Source organism: Citrus sinensis, chromosome 5, assembly GCF_022201045.2.
Source record: "Citrus sinensis cultivar Valencia sweet orange chromosome 5, DVS_A1.0, whole genome shotgun sequence".
NCBI lineage: Eukaryota > Viridiplantae > Streptophyta > Magnoliopsida > Sapindales > Rutaceae > Citrus > Citrus sinensis.
In genome coordinates, this window is record NC_068560.1 from 31,857,713 (window position 1) to 31,876,446 (window position 18,734).

The following is an 18,734-nucleotide window of genomic DNA, read 5'->3' on the forward strand; positions in this document are numbered from 1 at the left end:
CCTATATGGAAGAGCATCACTTAGATCTTCTGGTTGTACCATTTACTGTGTCACTTTTTTTTTAATTAATTTAAAATTGTGATGTGTACAATTTACAAATGAGTGAATAATTAACAGCAAAGTCATGATATTTTTAGTGCCACAGTGGTGGTAGGTTTCATGTATCGCATTTTCTATAAACATCACGTGAGCGACATACATTTGATGGCTTGAAACTCTTCTTTCTTACTATCTGAACTTTTAAGTCCAAAATAGCTGCCTTTGTTCAAATTCCCTGCTTCAAATGACGCCAATTTTTGAAGTTGTTACACTTACTCTTGGCTCCGTTAAATGTATTTTAGCGCTTTTAAATGGAAGATAATGTCTGGTATTGAAAATTCTTAAATGATTCAAATTAAAAGATTATTTATTGAAACGACAAGAAAAAAAAAATTACAAACATCGTTATTCTTATTTTTTTATTTAAAAATTTCACACTCACGTAGCTGCAATTTGCACATCCTTTTCTCCTTTTTGGTTGCAGTTTTCTACGATGATCCGATAAAAGGCAGTTACGCACCTAAAATTCTATGACATAAATCACGCGAAATTAATTTCTCAAGAAAATTATTGGCCATAATCATTTTAAAAGAGACCGTTATTCAAGAGGGTCCATCTTGCTCAGGATTTAGGGTTTTTAGCTATAGATAATTCTGTCTAGGCAAAAAGAAATTTGTCCATCAATTGGGTAATGTATAAAATTTAAAAAAAAAAAAAAAAAAGCCCATCTCAAAACAAATCATTTTCAGAAAAGCAGCAAACCAAAGCAATTTGCTACTCTATTTTATTATCCGCAAGAGGAAAAGAAATAACAAATTAAAGAATTATTACACACTATCTATAATCCTTATACAATCTGCTAATGATAAAAATCCTAATATCCCTTTTTAGACCAAAGTTGAACAAGAAGATGTGGCAGGATCATACAAAGCAGGAAGCAAATACTTCCTGCCACCAGCCCCATGAGCATTGTAGCTGGCACCAGTTGTTGAGTCGACGAACAAGTTTCCAGCGTACCCAGGATAAGCACCTTTGCCATAAACTCCAGGACAAGCTGAGGCAGCCTCTAACGGGGCCTCTTTCGGGCCCTGAAAGTAGCCATTTCCAAATGGGTTGGTGGCGGTCCCTGCCAAAAGGCTAGCCAAGTTGATCACCATTCCATCAAGACCCACATCATTGTTTGGTGCCACCAAAGGTGGGCTCTGTGGTCCGTAAATGGGCTGGTGAAATGGCCAAGCGCATTGGCCCGGGCACTGAGTCTCTGAGTTACCAACCCAGATGTATGCGAACTTGTTGTTCTTGTTGTGGCCGCTACTCTTAATGGATCCCGAAGCAGATCCGTGAGTCCCACATCGGCTCATGCAAAACCCTTCAACGGCTACATCAGATGCCGTCAACACAACATTAATGGCATCTTTTTGGTCACCCTTTGAGGCCAGCTTTACAATATCGCCGTTTTTGAGCGACTTGCCAAGTGAGCAGGTCTCATCGGAAATTTGCTTTCCCAAAGAGAGGGAAAGGGTCGATTTTTTGGAGATGAGGTGGTAGTATTTCTCTGTTGTTTTCCACCACGTGGCAACAGATGGTTGGCTGGCTTTTAATTGGGAAGAATACGAGGACAAAGAGGTGATGAAATCTGAAATAATGGCTTTTTGGGAAGGATTGAACTTGCCATACCATATGAGATTGATTGCAATTTTGCCTGAAAGAAGTGCCCCGTTGTGGTATTGCAAGAGCCGATCAGGTTGCTGCTGCGCTTGTGCTGCCTCATTAAGGGTTCTCGCAGCTATAGAGATTTGAAGTAGAGAGATCACTATTAGTAGCTTCAAGAGATTTTGAGGAACAAAAGAAGCCATTTCGAAGACTAGTAATTAAAGAGAGCTTTCTTTTCTTCAAAGCTGAGATTGCTTTGTTGTGGTGTGTTTGTGCATTTAGCTGAGATGCAAGTGAATGGTATATATAGGTGCAAAAAAGTGCTTATTTTAATTTTCATTTTTTTGAAGGATATTTTAATTAAATTGTTTATTACAAGGAACGTGAGGTTTAAGTAAAACGTATTGAGCAAGGGAACCTGCTCAGAAGGAGACAATAAAGGCACTGCAATGAGATGGCTTTACTTTGCCATTTACGAGTTTCAACTTCGCCAGCAAGAAAAAAAAAAAAAGAGACCCAACGGTTCGCTTAAGCGCGTTTTTCTATCCAAAAAGAAAATACCAATCCCACGCTCGTCTGTTGACACCGTAAGATCACAGCGATCGTGATACGGTCATATGAGGAGCGTGAGGGCCAAACACGAGTCAGCCTCGTAACTCCGAACTCTTTGTCGCTAGAAAACAAAATTGTATTACAGCTTAGTCACAGTTCGCCCCCGCACGAACTACCCAAACAGCCCTCATTTTTGGGGAGTTCTTGGTAAAATTAACAGGGGTGTATTTGGGAAAAAGAATGAACAGGCCTTTAAGACAGGCTGGATATAAATGGTATGGGGAAGCGTGGTAGCTCCAGCTGGCAGCCAGCAAATGGGCGCCAGAGGATGGGGGCCAGGGTATCCTAGGTGAGGCTAGCACGTGAGGTGACGCGCGCGCTGCTACTGAAAATGCCACACACACAAAGCTCGTGATTTGAGAAAACCTGATTGCGTTCTTAGTAAGCCCAGACCTCTCCAGCTGGAACAAGCTATTAAAATTTAACACGACAGCTGTTGTGCCACGCCAGCTCGTTCATTCTGTGGTCCTAAAAAATGTGCTTTCTAAATTCTAATGCATACGGACCTCCAAATATTTTAAAATACAAGAGTGAACGAACGTTACAATCTATTTGTTCAAATTTGAATTTGATTTTTCTTATTTTCTTTCTCTTTATTTAGGTTTTATTGCTTTTTCTTCATGTTGAAGACAAATTTTAACTTTTTGGTATTTCTTTGTCTTTATATTTAAACGCAGCAAAAGTTGGCCGTTGCTTTGTAATTCATACGCTCAAGTTTCATTATCAGAAAGTGGCTGCCAGCAAACGACTAATCAAGACTGGTTAGTTGAACCAAATTGTTACAATAATTTGGTAGTGGGGCTTAGTGGTTTAGTTGGGTCTTACTTTTCAAAATATTGTTAAAAAGAGTTTTTAGAATCAACTTAGCTTGACTAGACACCAGCACTGCGTAAAACTGTAAATCCTGTTTGGCATTTTTCTTTTTATACACACGGAAAAAAAAATAATTAAAAATCCATCTTATTTGAATAATTAAATTAGTAAATGCACCTTTAAATTGACAATTTAATCTCATACAAGTAAAAATTAAGTGAGGTTCTTTCTTAGTGAAAAGAGAATATATGTCATTTTTATTGATATAAATTTCTAAACTACATATACTCGACGCAGATCTCCATTATTGGATGCATTTGAACTCCTAATGGATTCTGAATTGGGTTCCCAAAATTTTATAAAAGCAAACTTTAGGTAATAAACTTTATAAGGGCTAAATCATTAGAAAAAAAAAACGAAAAAGACTTTATTTTAAAAGCTAAATTTATAAATATATCATATATACACATTGTTTATAATAATTCAAAAAGACTTATATACATACTATTATAATAACTAAAAGAGAATAAGATATGAAAAGATTAGTTGTGCTTGTGCATTATTGAAAAAGACTTAACTTGTGATTTATAAGAGGCTTAAACGAGAGAATCAAAGAAGTAACATCCAGTGTACTGAGATAGATGCCTCCTCCCTGGAGTCCTTACTTTATTTGCAACTAGCCTTTACAAAATAGAGTATTAGACAAATCGATGAATAAATAAGTTGGATAAAATCAAACGGCCATCTCACTTCACGAGCTTATGAGCAAATTACATGCCTTGAGCATTATCCAAAAGTTAGCATTCTCGAGGCATACAACGCTAATCAATTGTTTAGATGCTTAATGACTTCTTCTTCTTTTAAACAATAATCATAATAATAACAACAACAACAACAACAACAATAATAATAAGTAATGTTTCAACTATCCGGCAATGCGTCCACCTACAATGCCCTATATTCCCGATAGACGCAAAGGCCAGAGAAGAGGAGTTCAGCGTGTTTGATGGAAGGCTTCTTTCACTGGATATGCTATGAAAAAAATTAAATAAAGCTGCCTTGTTTCATAGTTGCTGGCATGTCATTGCCAACAATTCAATTTAATATATGCTTCTCTGTAGCTGCGTCGATCAGAGAATCCAATACTTGTCTAATTATTCAAATCTAGTTACATTATGAACTCTGACTAATTTTACATATATACTTAATCTTTTTGTCTATGATTTCCGTTTCTATTTCATATGTACAGCTGTAGCTGTCTTTATGTCATTTAAGCAATTTTTTTTCTCTGTTAATAAGAAGAAATCAATCAGGCGATTTCCTTAAAAACGATTACTTAATCAAGAAATTGAAAATTATTGATAAAAATCTAATTGTAAAATTGTGAATCTCATTCTAAATTATACTAGAAAATTGGAAAACCAAGTGAAATAAATTTCATTATGGGATGACAAAACAATGAAATTTATGTGCCGGCATACATACGTGCCACAGTTCATTGCATTACACATCCATTGTCGCTACTAAAACCAGCAAGATGTAAATGACATTTTTATTGCTCCATTGACTTTAATTTATGCATTAGCCGTGCATGCCAACTTGCACAGCATTATCTACACTTTATTTAATTTTACGGCAGAAAAACATAATGGCAGAATCTAGCTAGCTAGCTGCGTTCTGTGTGTCTGCTACACATATATAATATGAGGCAGCAGCTAAGTTATTGTAGTTGCTTTGAAAATCAAAGAATCATTCAATTTGAACCTCAATTCGTGAAGACTTATTATAAGACAACAGTTCATTATTCGATCACATGGCTAGACGATTATATACGTACAATTTGTATTCCTACAGCTACGAGATGAGAGCCTCTTTGAGTAGGGGTGGGCATATTTTAACCGAACCGACCATTTGGATCGGTTTCATTAGTAAAAAAACTGAGTTCGGTTTATTGAATTGCAAACCGACATCACTCGGTTTGGATTTCGGTTTGGAAGGATTCCAAACTGATTCAAACCGATCCAATCCATAAATATTATATAATTACATTATATTATAAGTTAAGCAATCTAACTAATTATATTTATCATTTTATGCAGATTTTGACAAATCAAAAGTAAGTGGGCCATAAGTTTTGACGGACAAGATGCACAATATTTTAATTGTCAAATGTTGTTCAAGTTTATTTTAATTTTGTGAGTTTGTTTTGAATGAACATGTTAAGAACTTCTTTATTAGGATGTATTATGCTGTAAACTTGTATGGATGTATCTTTGAATTGTTATGTAGATATCAAAGTAGATATGAATAATATAAAAGAGGCATCAATTTAGATTACGAACACAAAAAAATAACAAATAATTTAAGTAAAATAATATAAAAGAAGTGGGCTTTTAGCTAATAAGCTCAAACCGAGGATCCAAACCGATTCAATCAGTTTGGATCGGTTCGGTTTGAAAAAATTTTAAGTTGATATTGATTTGAAAATATTTCAAACCGATCCAAACCGAATTTGCACACCCCTGTCTTTGAGGCTCATATGAATTGGGAATACATGCTAATACAATATGTTAATTCATATCAGAGAAAACGTAATAGCAGGCGAGACTGTGTGTCATGTTCCCATTCAACCTATTAGCCGCCTGCATATTTAAGCAAACGCTTGCATTTTATCAGAATATGATATTCAGCCTTGGGAGCATGTCACCAAGTCAATACATGTCCCCTTGAGCATTGTCAATCGTCTCCTTCAAATTAGGATGAACAAATAAGAGGTAATTTTATAATGGAGGTTCAAGTGTTTTTATGGGCAAAATGGCCTCAATTGTTGTACAAGAAAAATATTTCCTCAAAATATTAATTATCAGGAGCATCCGTAATCTGTTGTAAGTTATTGTCTGAAGGCTGAGGAATTAAGTGTATTGTTCCCATACTTGCAAATATGCGAACCTTTATAGCACTTCAAATTTGCTGGAGGGCTGCTTTGAAGTGTCTCCTTACGTTTGATAAAAATACATTGACTTGTCCCCCATGCCATTTGAGTGTGTTAACCTCATATACTATAACTTCATAAGATATGGTCATGGCTAGTTTAAATTTGTTCTAATTAAAAAAGAATGGTAAGCCATCCTTAACTAGATTGCAATTTGATTATTTCATTTGGAAAAAAAAAAATAGATAGCAAACTCGCCTTTTATCTGAGAATTCACTTACTCTGTTCCCCCACAATATTGAGAAGTAAGATAATTTTCTCTAGGGGATTGTGAATTTTACTGTACTGTTTTTATAATACTGGATAATCCTCCTAGAACCACAATTTATAGTATTATTCGTATTTTAAATAAATTATATAAAGTGAAATAAAAATAAAAATTTAAGTACTAAAAATGAGAAACATAAGTTTTGGTTTGAGTTAAAAATTAATAAGTATGAATGTTGGGACTTAAATTAGAAAGCAATTTTTTTTACTACAATCACAATTATAATGATTATTATTTAATTACAAATTTAAAAATATACAATCTCTTACCTTTATTAAAATTATTTGGAATACAACATTTCAAATGACGCACTGTTTGCCAAGTTGCAAAGATTGGAACATTTGTGAAAATAATGACATGTAGTTTCTAATCAAGACATAAACGCGAGTCATTTAAAGTATTCGTCAGTGCATGCTATTTACGTAAGTCGGTTGTGTGAATGATAAAGACAACATGTCGTCCATTTTTTTCTCTATGATGACATGTCTATTCATTCAAAATGATAAAGAAAATTAAAAAAAAAAATCAGGGTAAAAACTTGTTTAGTCCCTATATTTTGAGGTTAGTATCCGTTTAGTCCATATATTTTTTAAAATACCTCAAAGCATCCATACCATTAAATTATTGACATCCTTGCCATTACCATTTGTTCATTTTAACTTATTTTTATAATATTACCCTATTACAATAAAATTCTTTTTTTAAACATTATTAAAAAGAAAAAATTAAATTACCAGTTTAAGACCAAAAAATAAAATAAAAACAATATATATATATATATATATATAAATTTTTGTGGAATGCTCTGCTGAGGAGTTAAAATATTAATTCATCTAAAAAAAATTGATAATTTAATTTTTTTACAAAAGTAATTTTTTTTTGGACACACATGAGCTTCCACTAAAATTAATATATATCTTTTTTATTTTTTATTTTATTTTTGGGTTTAATTTGATAATCTAATTTTTTTATTAATATCCAAAAAAGAAACATTACTGTAAAAGTGTAATATTGTAAAAGCATGCTAAAAAGAATAAAAAATAATTTCATAAGTGTCAATATTTAATAGTAAAAACGTTTTGAGATATTTTTAAAAATATAAGGATTAAATAGGCACTAAACTCATAATATAGGGACTAAACAAGTTTTTACCCAAAAAATCAAAGCAAAATTAAAATGTTTTGTGAGATCTTTCAAATATTTATAATTTTTTACAAATTTAAATTTTCTTATGTCCTATCAAATCATGCCGCCTGGCACTAGTTTACTATAGAAAAATGTTAATTTTTTTTTTATTCGGTTCTAGTTCTGAAAAAGGTACTAAACCAGAACCTGAAAATCAAACCAAAACTATTTTTCGAAACGAGTTTCGTCCTGCCTTTGCCTTGGCTTAAAGGTAACTATATTATTACGTTTTTATAATGTTCGGCTCTCAAAAGGATTTTATACTTTTTTTTTCATTTCGCGCCTAAACTATCCCTACTTAATTGATAAGTTTTTTTTAATAATAATCCTTATAAATAATGTCATATGACTTAGTTTTCTCTTAAATGTAGAGTATTCTTGAAGAATTTTGAAATACAACAAATATATATTAAAAAATAAAGTTTTTGGATTTCCAGTCTACAATATTATGGTATAATTGTATATTTATATTCCCGAAGTTTATCATTTTGTTATTTTACGATAATCATAATTATAGTTTTCATTGTAATTAATAGTTGTAATCGGAATTGTCATTATAACTACTATTAAAATTGAGTAATCCATCTATTAGATGGTAAATAAGTAATTTTATAAATTATAAAATTAATATCTAATAGATGAGTGACCCACAGTAGTTGGGCCTCAAATTGAAACAGAAATGTTATCATCACTTGTATTTTTGTATGTGTTTTTTTAATACAACTGTAATAATAATTATTCTATTTAATTGTTAAAACAAACAATCTCGTACTTTTATTAAAATCATTTGGAATTCAACTACTCAAATAATGCGTCAATTATCAAGCAAGAAAAGAGACGTCAGATCGTTGACTCATTTATTAATATAATGACATGTCGTTTTTAATCAAGACATAAAAAGATGAGTCATCTAGTGTATGTGTTGGTGCATACTATTTATGCATGTCGGTTGTGTGAATGATATAAAAGAGATGTCGTTTGTTTTATTCTCTCAACTCTCAAGGATGACACAATGATTGTAATCAAAATAATAAACAATGGACGATCTAAAATCTATGTGTCAATTATAATATTTTAAATATTTTATTACTATTTTTAATTTTTTTAACAACAACAACAACAATAATAATAAGGACAATAATTAATTAAGGACATTTTGACAACTGACATAATTTTTTTTTTTATTCTTAGACAGAGTAAGTACAACAATGAGAATATATTTCAATTATGATTCATATATGTGGTAGGGTTGGGCAAATTTGATTTAGAGTTGAGATCTGATTAACCCAATTAGGTTGCCAAAAAAAAAAAAAATCGAACTTGTAAGCTGATTCGAACGTAGTTCAGGTCGAATAAAAAATTCATATTAAGTTTAGATTGAATTGGGCTATGGGTATATGTGTATCGGGTCAGGTTCGAGTTAAAATTTGGTTTGTTTCAATTAGGATGGATTTAGATAATGTTTAGATGAGAGGTAATTTTTATTTTTTTTAGTTATTATAAGATCATTTTTATGTAATTATCTCATTTTTATCCTTATTTTTTATCAGTTTTCAGCAAAAAAAATAGAAACTACTATTATAAATCAAATGAATAAAAATTAAAATAAACTATTACTATCAAATCGGATTGGATTATTTACCCACCCCTATATCTAAAAGAAATTTTTTTTAATAGCGTTAACTTGGTCGAATTTTCAAATCGAATAGGTTAAACTTGATCGGATCACGATCCAATCGAGTTGGCAAAAATCTCGCACAATCGAGTTAGGAGCCTTTATTCGCTTCCAATCCAATCCAAATTTTTCGAGTCCGATCTGATGGGGTCGAGTTGGGTCATTTGCCCATCGCAATGATGAACTTAGAATCTACCTCAAGCGGAACTGTGTAAGCCTGAGGGCCCCTGCCGGCCCAAGCCCAAAAAGTTCCAAAGATAAGGTATGAAATTGGAAATTTACCGAATTCTACGCATATACGTTTGGGTCATTAAGTTTGAAAATTTCCTTGATAGCCTATTCAAGTTTATAATTTCTGCATTATGATTCTCATTGTTGGCTCCCCTTGTTTTCTGCATTATGATTTTACTTATTTTCTGTTTTAACCAAATTATATATGCAGCTTCTCCTTGTTGGCCACCCTCAATCCAAAATCCTAATTACGCCCTTACTTTGACCATCTATATTGGAATGTGCATTTACTCTCTGTGCTTTCATAGTGGGTGAATTTTTGTTATTCTGCCATGAGTTAAGTGCCATAACTTTGTATAGTTGAACAACTCCAAATAGCAAGCATGGAAACGTCGTCACAAGCATGGGAGCCCAGATGCCTACCATATCTTTTTCAACTGATCATCAAGTTCGGAATCACAGAATGTGTGTCAGTGCACTGCACTGTGTTTGAATGTTGGGTAAGATTAAATATGTAAAATAAAGCTTGAACCTACCCACTAAAAGTGGCGTACAAATTCTTTTGTCACACCTTTTAACACCTAGAACCAAAAAAAAGAAGAAGCTCTTTTAACATATAAAAACTAATAACGAGGTCCTTCATGGCAGAATTTTAACGAGTAAACGAAGCCAAATTTAAACATGCACATGGACACGGGTCCCTTTGGTGCCAAAATAATGCACTGAAGGGATAGATATAACAAAGTTTCGAGCCCTATTGGCAATATTTCATTTGTTGTCTTGAGATAAATTAGAGTAAGATATGTGAAGAAAAACTCTAAACTTGAAGTGGAAATGCGCAACAGCCTTGGAAAAAGCAATAAACACATGCAGCCCGTGGCTCTGGCCATTGTCTATCAATAATTCAATATTAGTAGCAACTTTCCTTGCCATTTGGTAGCTAGGCAATCGATGGGGATGGCATTTGCAAAATCTTTAAATCTCTCCACACAAAACATAGAAGAAAAAGGAAAAATTACTTTAAAAGAAAGAAAGATTCTTCCTTGATTTCTCCCTTTCTTATCTTATCTTATTTAAGTTCTCTCGTGACCTGTGTATATTAAAATGCGAACTAATGAACCCTAAAAAATAAATAAATAAATAACTGTGGGACGTTGCCATGTGAAAGCTACGTAGTAACCCCACTAATTAAGCTCAGTTCATGCATCTACATGCCAATAAATATATGTATATATGTGTACATGTATATGTGACACACACCCTCACCACTCAAATAAAAATTACACCTCACTCTTCAATCCTCTGAAATGGGCTACTTTCAATTTTCCAAAAAAATGTCTCTTCTAATCTTTCTTCTCCACTTGAACTTCATTAGCTCATGTCTTGGAGCAAGAAAGCTAACTTCACTTTACCAACCATCTCCCATTGCCATGACTTACCACAAAGGGGCTTTGCTTGAAGGAAACCTTCCTGTTTCAATTCTTTGGTACGGAGAATTTTCCCCTGCTCAAAAATCTATTATTGCTGACTTTCTTCTCTCTTTGAACCCACAAAAAAATCAACTTGGTTCTCACTTTACAACACCACAACCCTCAGTCTCCAAACGGTGGCACACAATCCAAACCTACATGAAAAAAGCTGGCAAAGGACAGACACGTGTTTTCATAGCAAGCCAGTTCTCTGATAAAAATTGCTCATTAGGCAAAATCTTTAAGAAAGCTCAAGTATTTGACTTGGCTAATCAGAAACTTAACTCAAAATACCACGTGGGCTAAGAGTACTAACTCTTGTTTTAACAGCTAAAGACGTGGCTGTCGAGGGATTTTGCATGAGTAACTGCGGGTTTCATGGCTCAAACCCTCAACACAACTCGGCTTTCATCTGGGTTGGCAACACGGTGACTCCGTGTCCAGGGCAATGCGCGTGGCCATTCCATCAGCCAATCTACGGAACACAGACTGCACCACTGGGCCCACCAAACGGCGACGTTGGTGTTGATGGCATGATAATTAACATAGCCGGTCTTTTTGCTGGAACTGTGACTAACCCGTTTGGAAAAGGCTACTTTGTCGGCTCGGTTGAGGCGCCGCTCGAGGCGGCTTCAGCTTGTCCCGGAGAGTACGACAAGGGGGCGTATCCGGGTTATGCTGGAGAGGTTTAAGTGGATCATAGCACGGGTGCTAGCAATAATGCGCTGGGTGTTAAAGGGAGGAAGTACTTGTTACCGGCCTGTTCGATCCTTCTACTTCTTCAGTGTTCAACGGTTGTGTGGGTTCCCGAGGAGGGAATTGCGTGGGATATACCCATTTCCCCCAAAATACCCAAAATATATCTTAAACCATCAAAATCTTTATTTTTAAATCAAATCATAACAAAACTGAACTACTTCCTTGAATTACAAAGTCTAGTAAGATCAAAAGAAGTAAAAAAAAAAATATTTAACGTTTACTCGGCTTGTTTAAAAAATTACTCAACTTTTACTCGACTTAATACTCAACTCATCAAATATACTTACTCGACTAAATACACAACTTACTCAACTCCCTTACTTTACTTCTTACTCGACTGAAATGTTAGGCTTGCCCGACTTCGTACTCGACTTCTTTAAAAAATAACATAACTGTTACTCGACTTATTAAAAAATATTACTCAAATTTTAATTGATTTGTTTTAAATATGGCTCGACTTAATACTTGACTCATTCAATATACTTACTTGACTTGATCAAATGACTTCTTACTCAACATTATTACTTGGGTCGTACTCGATGTATTAAAAAACTTACTTGACGTTTACTTGACTTGTTTAAAAAATTACTCGCCTTTTTCTCGACTTATTCAACTCACTTATTTCACTTCTTACTCGACTGAATGCTCGACTTACCCGACTTCAAACTCAACTTCTTTAAAAGATAACATAACTGTTACTTGACTTGTTCAAAATATTTACTCGACTTTTACTCAATTTATTTTAAAAATTATTAATAACCGACTCAATTTATCTTCAAAATTATTAATACTCGACTCATTCAATGTACTTACTCGACTAGATACTCAACTTACTCATCTCCTTCAATTCTTACTCGACTAAATACTGGACTTATCCGATTTCGTACTCGACCTCTTTAAAAATTATATAACTCTTACTAGACTTGTTCAAAAAATTTACTCAACTTTTACTCAATTTATTTTAAAAATTACTCCACTAAATACTCGACTCATTTAATATACTTGCTCGACTTCCTACTTGAGTTACTCGTCTTTCTCACTTCTCACTCGACTAAATTCTCCTTCATTATTGACTTTTTCCTGGACTAATTTTTTAATCACTCATAATTTAAATTGAGTTTTAAATTCTACCTTTTATGCAATAGTGTGTGTGCAAGCACAAAAATGATTAATGTACTATTAAAACTCATAAATCATTAGCAACTATACTTGTAATGAAATCAAAGCAAATCCTAAGCATACAAAAAGGTTGTATTTCAAACATATCTTATCCATCACTTAACAATGCACCTTTTTAACAGTTTATTTTTTTCAAAAACCTTTGTATTGGAGGTAAGAAATGAAATAGTGAGAGAGAACGGAATCGTTAGAAAGAAAAAAATGTTGAGAAGAGAAAACCATGAGAAAAGAATGGTGAGAGAGAAATCATGAGTGGAAGAAATTGTGTAGATTCATGGTTTTTTAAGGGTATTTTTTGACTTTTACCACCTTCATAAGGCATATGTATATAATAGGGTATAAATTTGGTATTTAGGGGCAAATAGGGTTTATTTAAATAAAAAAAACATGTTCCCCAGTGTAGAAAAACTTACATGGCCAACTACAAGAAATTTTAGAAAATATTTTAAGTTCCACGTCATTGTATGTTAATACTAATCACTACAATTCTAATGACACATTTGATGAATTTTACTGTGAGTCCCATAAATTAAATAATGTCATTTTATATATTTAAAAATTAAAAATTAATCAATTTTACTAGGTAGTTTGAACCTACCAAGTGATGAGCTTGTAGTGTTACACCCTATTTTGCGAACCAAACAGGGCTGTATAAAGTCTAAATCGAATATGATTATTAAATTCAACTCCAAATGGAATTTCTTGCATTTTTTGTATGCATGTCACCTCAACTGATATTTCAAATACAATATAAATTATGTAAGTCATTTCAATAAAAGGTCCTCGACCGTAAGGTAAGCTATTTTGGTTCCCACGCAAAAAAGGTAAATTAAAGCTTTTCTTAACTCTTTTTCCTTTAGTTGTTATCAACAATATTCTTAATTTCTAACTTAAGTATATATTAAAGAGTATTTGTCGGTATCAATCTCTGCACCCTTACGATTATCTTGTCTTATAGATTGAAGCACCTGAGTTCTGATGTCATACAACATTGTCTCAAGCCAAATTCACAACCTGATCTCCACTCAATTCGATCACATCATTAAGCCAAATTTTAATATCAACATATAGATATATTAATTGTTCTGGTCTACCTTTTACATGAATTTGGAATAAACTTATATATATTGCATAAAATCCTCAAATATCTCACAAATTCAACTATATGTGGTGCTAATATTAAACCATTCATAAATTACTCTGAGAAACAGAAATCATATTGAGGCCTAGTCGTCCAGACCCTAAAGAGAAAACTACAAAATTATATGTAATTTTTACTTTTTATTTTAAATGATGGGAAACAAGTTGGGCTAGTTGTTAAACTCAGGCCCATACAAAAGTTAATGTCTTACCACTTCTCTTAAAAGCCCATAGCAATCGGGGTTATTAAGACCAACTTTTTATCTTGCATGTCAATTTTAGATTAACCTTTATGTGTGTGTGTCTATATATATATATCTCTCTGTCTCTCTCTCTCTCTTAATGCTGGTGTCGTCATTGTTGTCATTAACAATGCAATAATTTTTAGCAATGTTATTTTGATTTTTCATCTAATTTACAAAATTTAAATATTCATTTTTAGTCTCGTACACTTAAATATTATTAATATTCAAGTTCATGGATGAATATCAAATAAATCAAATCTGGAGTATTTTGAATGGATATTACCCAATCTATTTGGATCAAGTACTTAAATATCCAACTTAAATGGATTTGTTTGCTCTTCCAAGCTGTCAACTTGATTAATAATTGTATTGGGTTCGGTTTTAAAACTCCTAATATCATAACCCATTTGTAACATAATTAATTATTCAATTAATTATACTAATTGACTTATATTTTAATTGATAGATATGTGCTGAACTACCATATTTATTATTGTCCATGTGCGATGTTAGCAAGAGAGAAGAAAGAATATAAAATACTTATTTTTAGTTTATTTTTACTAAAGAAATATTTAAATTATTTTCCAATAGAGTAATTGTTTAGAATTTTTTTTTACCCTTCTCTTAGATAAGTTAATAAAAGAACTTAACCATATGGATGTCAGGATGTGTGTTAATGACTATTTAAACTGTTGGGGCCGAGTAACAAATATCAATTTATTTGTGTACAATTAAATTTATTCTTTTTATTTAAGGACAAAAACTCAACCAAAAATACAAAATTCATTGTTCAAACAGACAAAAAATGATTTTACAAATTCATAGACTAACCACTTTATTATTATTAGTAAATTAACATATTTTTACCACATGATAAAGTAATTGACAGTATGTTAAATAAATATTATGTTACAAAAAAATAATAAAATGTTAACTACATAGAATATGAAATTAAATTTATTTTTGTATTTTGTACATTCCATCTACTTCAGATAGTAAAATCTCTTGTGTTGAAAAAAAAATGTTATGGGGTTTGAACCCTATTCACATGGGTGAGAGGAAATTGGTTGCCGTTATATTAAATTTAAAAAAATTATATTTATATTTATCATTAATTATGGTCAGTAAATAATATACATAGTTTAACTATATAATAAATTAGTTAATTTATTAATTAATATATAAATTTATTAATTTAAATAGATATTAATAAATGTTAGAATAAGTCATTTAATTGGAAACCTAATTCAATAATATAAAAAAATAGAATATTATGGACTTATATGTCATAGGGTGTGTTTGGGAATGAGGTGCTGTAATTTTTAAGCTGCAGCTGCTGTGGAGTAAAAGCTATAGTTGTGGAGTAGAAGTTGAAAAAAAAAAAAAATCTGTTAAGCTACCAAAGCCCAGCTACCTCGCCACACTCCCAAACGGGCTCATAATTTTAAAACTTTTGATTTTTCTTATTTTGCATGAACAATAGGGGCTTTTAATGTCAATGACCCAATAATCTTATCTAAGTCATTGTACAACTCTTGCTTAAATTTGAAAGGGACAAAAAATGTGGTACCAAACCCTATGGGTAATGCAGCTGGACCAAATGTTGTAAATAAGCAAAATTATTTTAAAAATTTCTAAACTTTCATTCTTTTTCATGTTTTTGTTTTATTTTCTTGTTGTACTATGTGAAGGTAAATTCTTTTAATGCAATATAATATTCTTTTTTTTTGTAGTATATAGATAACTATTTATATTTAGAGGTAAATTTCTTAAGATAAAATTTATAATTTATGACTAAAATTTTTGGTGATTAGATAAAAATTATTCTTACATAAAATATCCATATATTTAGAGATAAATTTCTTAAGATAAAATTTATAATTTATTCTAATATGAAGTTTATTTTTATTTATAATTTATGACTAAAATTTTTTGTGATTAGATAAAAATTATCCTTACATAAATTTGAAAAGGATAAAAAATGTGGTACCAAACCCTATGGGTAACGCAATTGGACCCAATGTTGTAAGTATGCAAAATTATTTTAAAAATTTCTAAACTTTCATTCTTTTTCATGTTTTTCTTTCATTTTCTTGTATTACTATGTGAAGGTAAATTCTTTTAATGCAATATAATATTTTTTTTGTAGTATATGGATAACTATTTATATTTAGAGATAAATTTCTTAAGATAAAATTTATAATTTATTATGATATAAAGTTTATTTTTATTTATAATTTATGACTAAAATTTTTTGTGAGTAGATAAAAATTATTCTTACATAAAATATCCATATAAACACACACAGACGCCCCATAGAAGTTGTCCCCGCTACATCCCTGGCTTTCTTCTAATCTTCTAACGCGCAGATAGGAACGCAGATGAATGCATTTAAAACGCGCAGATAGGAACAGTAACGCACGTGATAGTGATACTTCAGCCAAAATATCGGCATTCGTATCTCATGCGCAGGTGATAGTGATGCCTCCGCCAAGATATTGGGATTCGTATCTCATTCAATAATTCAGGGCAAGGCCACCAACATTTAAGATGCACAACGCAATTACCTTGAGAAAATGACGTGTGCTCGGTTAACTGCTTGCGCATCGTTTCCTGTCTGATTCCCTCGCTCTTATCATCATGGGCGGATCTAGCATCTGACCAGTGGGGACTCAAGCTTCCACTGACAAAAAAAAATTTATAAAAATAAAAGAAAAAAGTATTTTTATTTTCTAATTATTCCTCATTAAATTTATTAAAATAGTCACTATAAATTATAAATTCCATAAAATTTAAAGTTTAACTTTTAAAAATTATAAAAATTTATATTTTAATTAAAAATAATGATAGCCCTCCACCTAAAATATTTTCTATTCTAAAAAATAAGATTAATTCTTACATTTTTTATAATAATAGTAAAGAGAACGTTTTCAGTAATGAAACTCATTAATAATCATCTTTGGAATTGGATGAAATAAATAATAGTTTGATTGTTTATATAAGAAATAATAAATTTAATAATATTGATGACAAGTCTATTGCATAATATTTTTAAAATATGAAATTTCGTAGAGAATAATTATAAATGTATTAATAAATATTTTATATATTCAAAATTTTAATTTTTATATTTTACTATTATCTAATTTAGCCCCCGATAAATTATTCTTCTAGATCCGCCACTGCTTATCATATTATTGTAATCATAGTGATTAACACACCTCCACCGTTCTTTTATTTTGAAGAAAAATGAATTATAGATAGTTTTTTTTTTTATAGTTTAAGCTGAGAGGTAATTCCAATCTTCAATGATCTGTCATTTGATAAATGAATAAAAATGAATAAATAAAAGATTGCGACTCCCGCGGTCCGAATGTCCGATCCACACTGCTCATATAAGATTATAAATAATAATATCTCAATGGTTGAAAAGTACGTCTTCCACAGCTCGCATTTTGACTCATGGATTTTTTTTTTTAAAGAATCATTTCGGAATGCTACATCCAAATCCAATCAAAGTTAGGCCAAAACTACATTGATAATGTTATGGGTATTTTCAGAAAAATTTTCTGATAAACATATTTAGGCCTATAAATAATATGGATGCTAAGTAATCAGTATTCTGGTTTTTTATTTTAAGGAATAACTCATTTTTTTTTCAGTGTACGGATTGATGTTGAATTGGGGAAAAAATTTGGCTTTGTTTATGTTTTAAGGTATTCTTCTTTATAAGTGTTAAAGAAAATCATTTTTTTAATTGTTAGTTATTTTGAATCATGTGCCTGAATTAAAAAAAATGTTAATTTTTCTTTTCTAAGTATCATGATTTGAATATTTATATTGACAGATGGATCAAATACATGTCAAGGTTCACTTTGATGGTAAACTAATTGACCTAGGTGAATATGAGATAGAATGTTTAAGCTTGGTGGCTCTAATTAATGATGTTATGGATAAAGTAGTTAATAGACATCGGCTGGATGATGAAAAGTTCATGATAATGGCTCAAATTCCTTCTTCGGGTGCCAAGCACATGGTCATGCCATCATTTTGACCCATTCTACAAGACTGATCATGTGACAAACAACATGTCAGAGTCATGGAATAGTTATCTAAATGAGTATAGAAGGAAACTGATTCTAGAGCTTCTTAAATTTATTAGAATGAAACTTATGAAAATGATGATAAGAAGGAGGGAGAAGTGTGAGGATTGAGAGTCAAATATACCTCCACGAGTACAAAAAAATATTGCTAAGATTGCCAAGGTTGCAAGACGTGTGTCAATTATAAAAGCAAGCAAATATCAATTTGAAGTTGTAGAGATTATGCCTGACATGGAAAGGCACTATATTGTGGACCTGAACAAATGGTATTGTGAGTGTGGTGGGTGGCAGATGAGTGGGCTTCCATACAAGCATGCCATGGCTGGAATTTTACATAGTCATGGCGAGCCATCTGATTATGTTGACAAGAG

The 18,734-nt window shown here is 31.7% G+C and overlaps 1 protein-coding gene and 1 pseudogene across 1 annotated transcript; one reads left to right on the forward strand and one right to left on the reverse strand.

The window, feature by feature from the left end:
* Positions 1-781: 781 nt before the first annotated feature.
* LOC102625424 (protein PHOSPHATE-INDUCED 1-like) lies at positions 782-1,986 on the reverse strand. The gene has a single exon (XM_006472519.4). It carries the CDS (start codon positions 1,893-1,895, stop codon positions 927-929), a length of 969 nt encoding a protein of 322 aa, XP_006472582.2. The 5' UTR covers positions 1,896-1,986; the 3' UTR covers positions 782-926.
* Positions 1,987-2,516: 530 nt separating this feature from the next.
* LOC127902444 (protein PHOSPHATE-INDUCED 1 homolog) lies at positions 2,517-18,314 on the forward strand (annotated as a pseudogene).
* Positions 18,315-18,734: the final 420 nt, after the last annotated feature.

Excerpts from the sequence above, each read along its gene's own strand:
- LOC102625424 (XM_006472519.4), bottom strand. The coding sequence starts at position 1,895 with ATGGCTTCTTTTGTTCCTCAAAATCTCTTGAAGCTACTAATAGTGATC.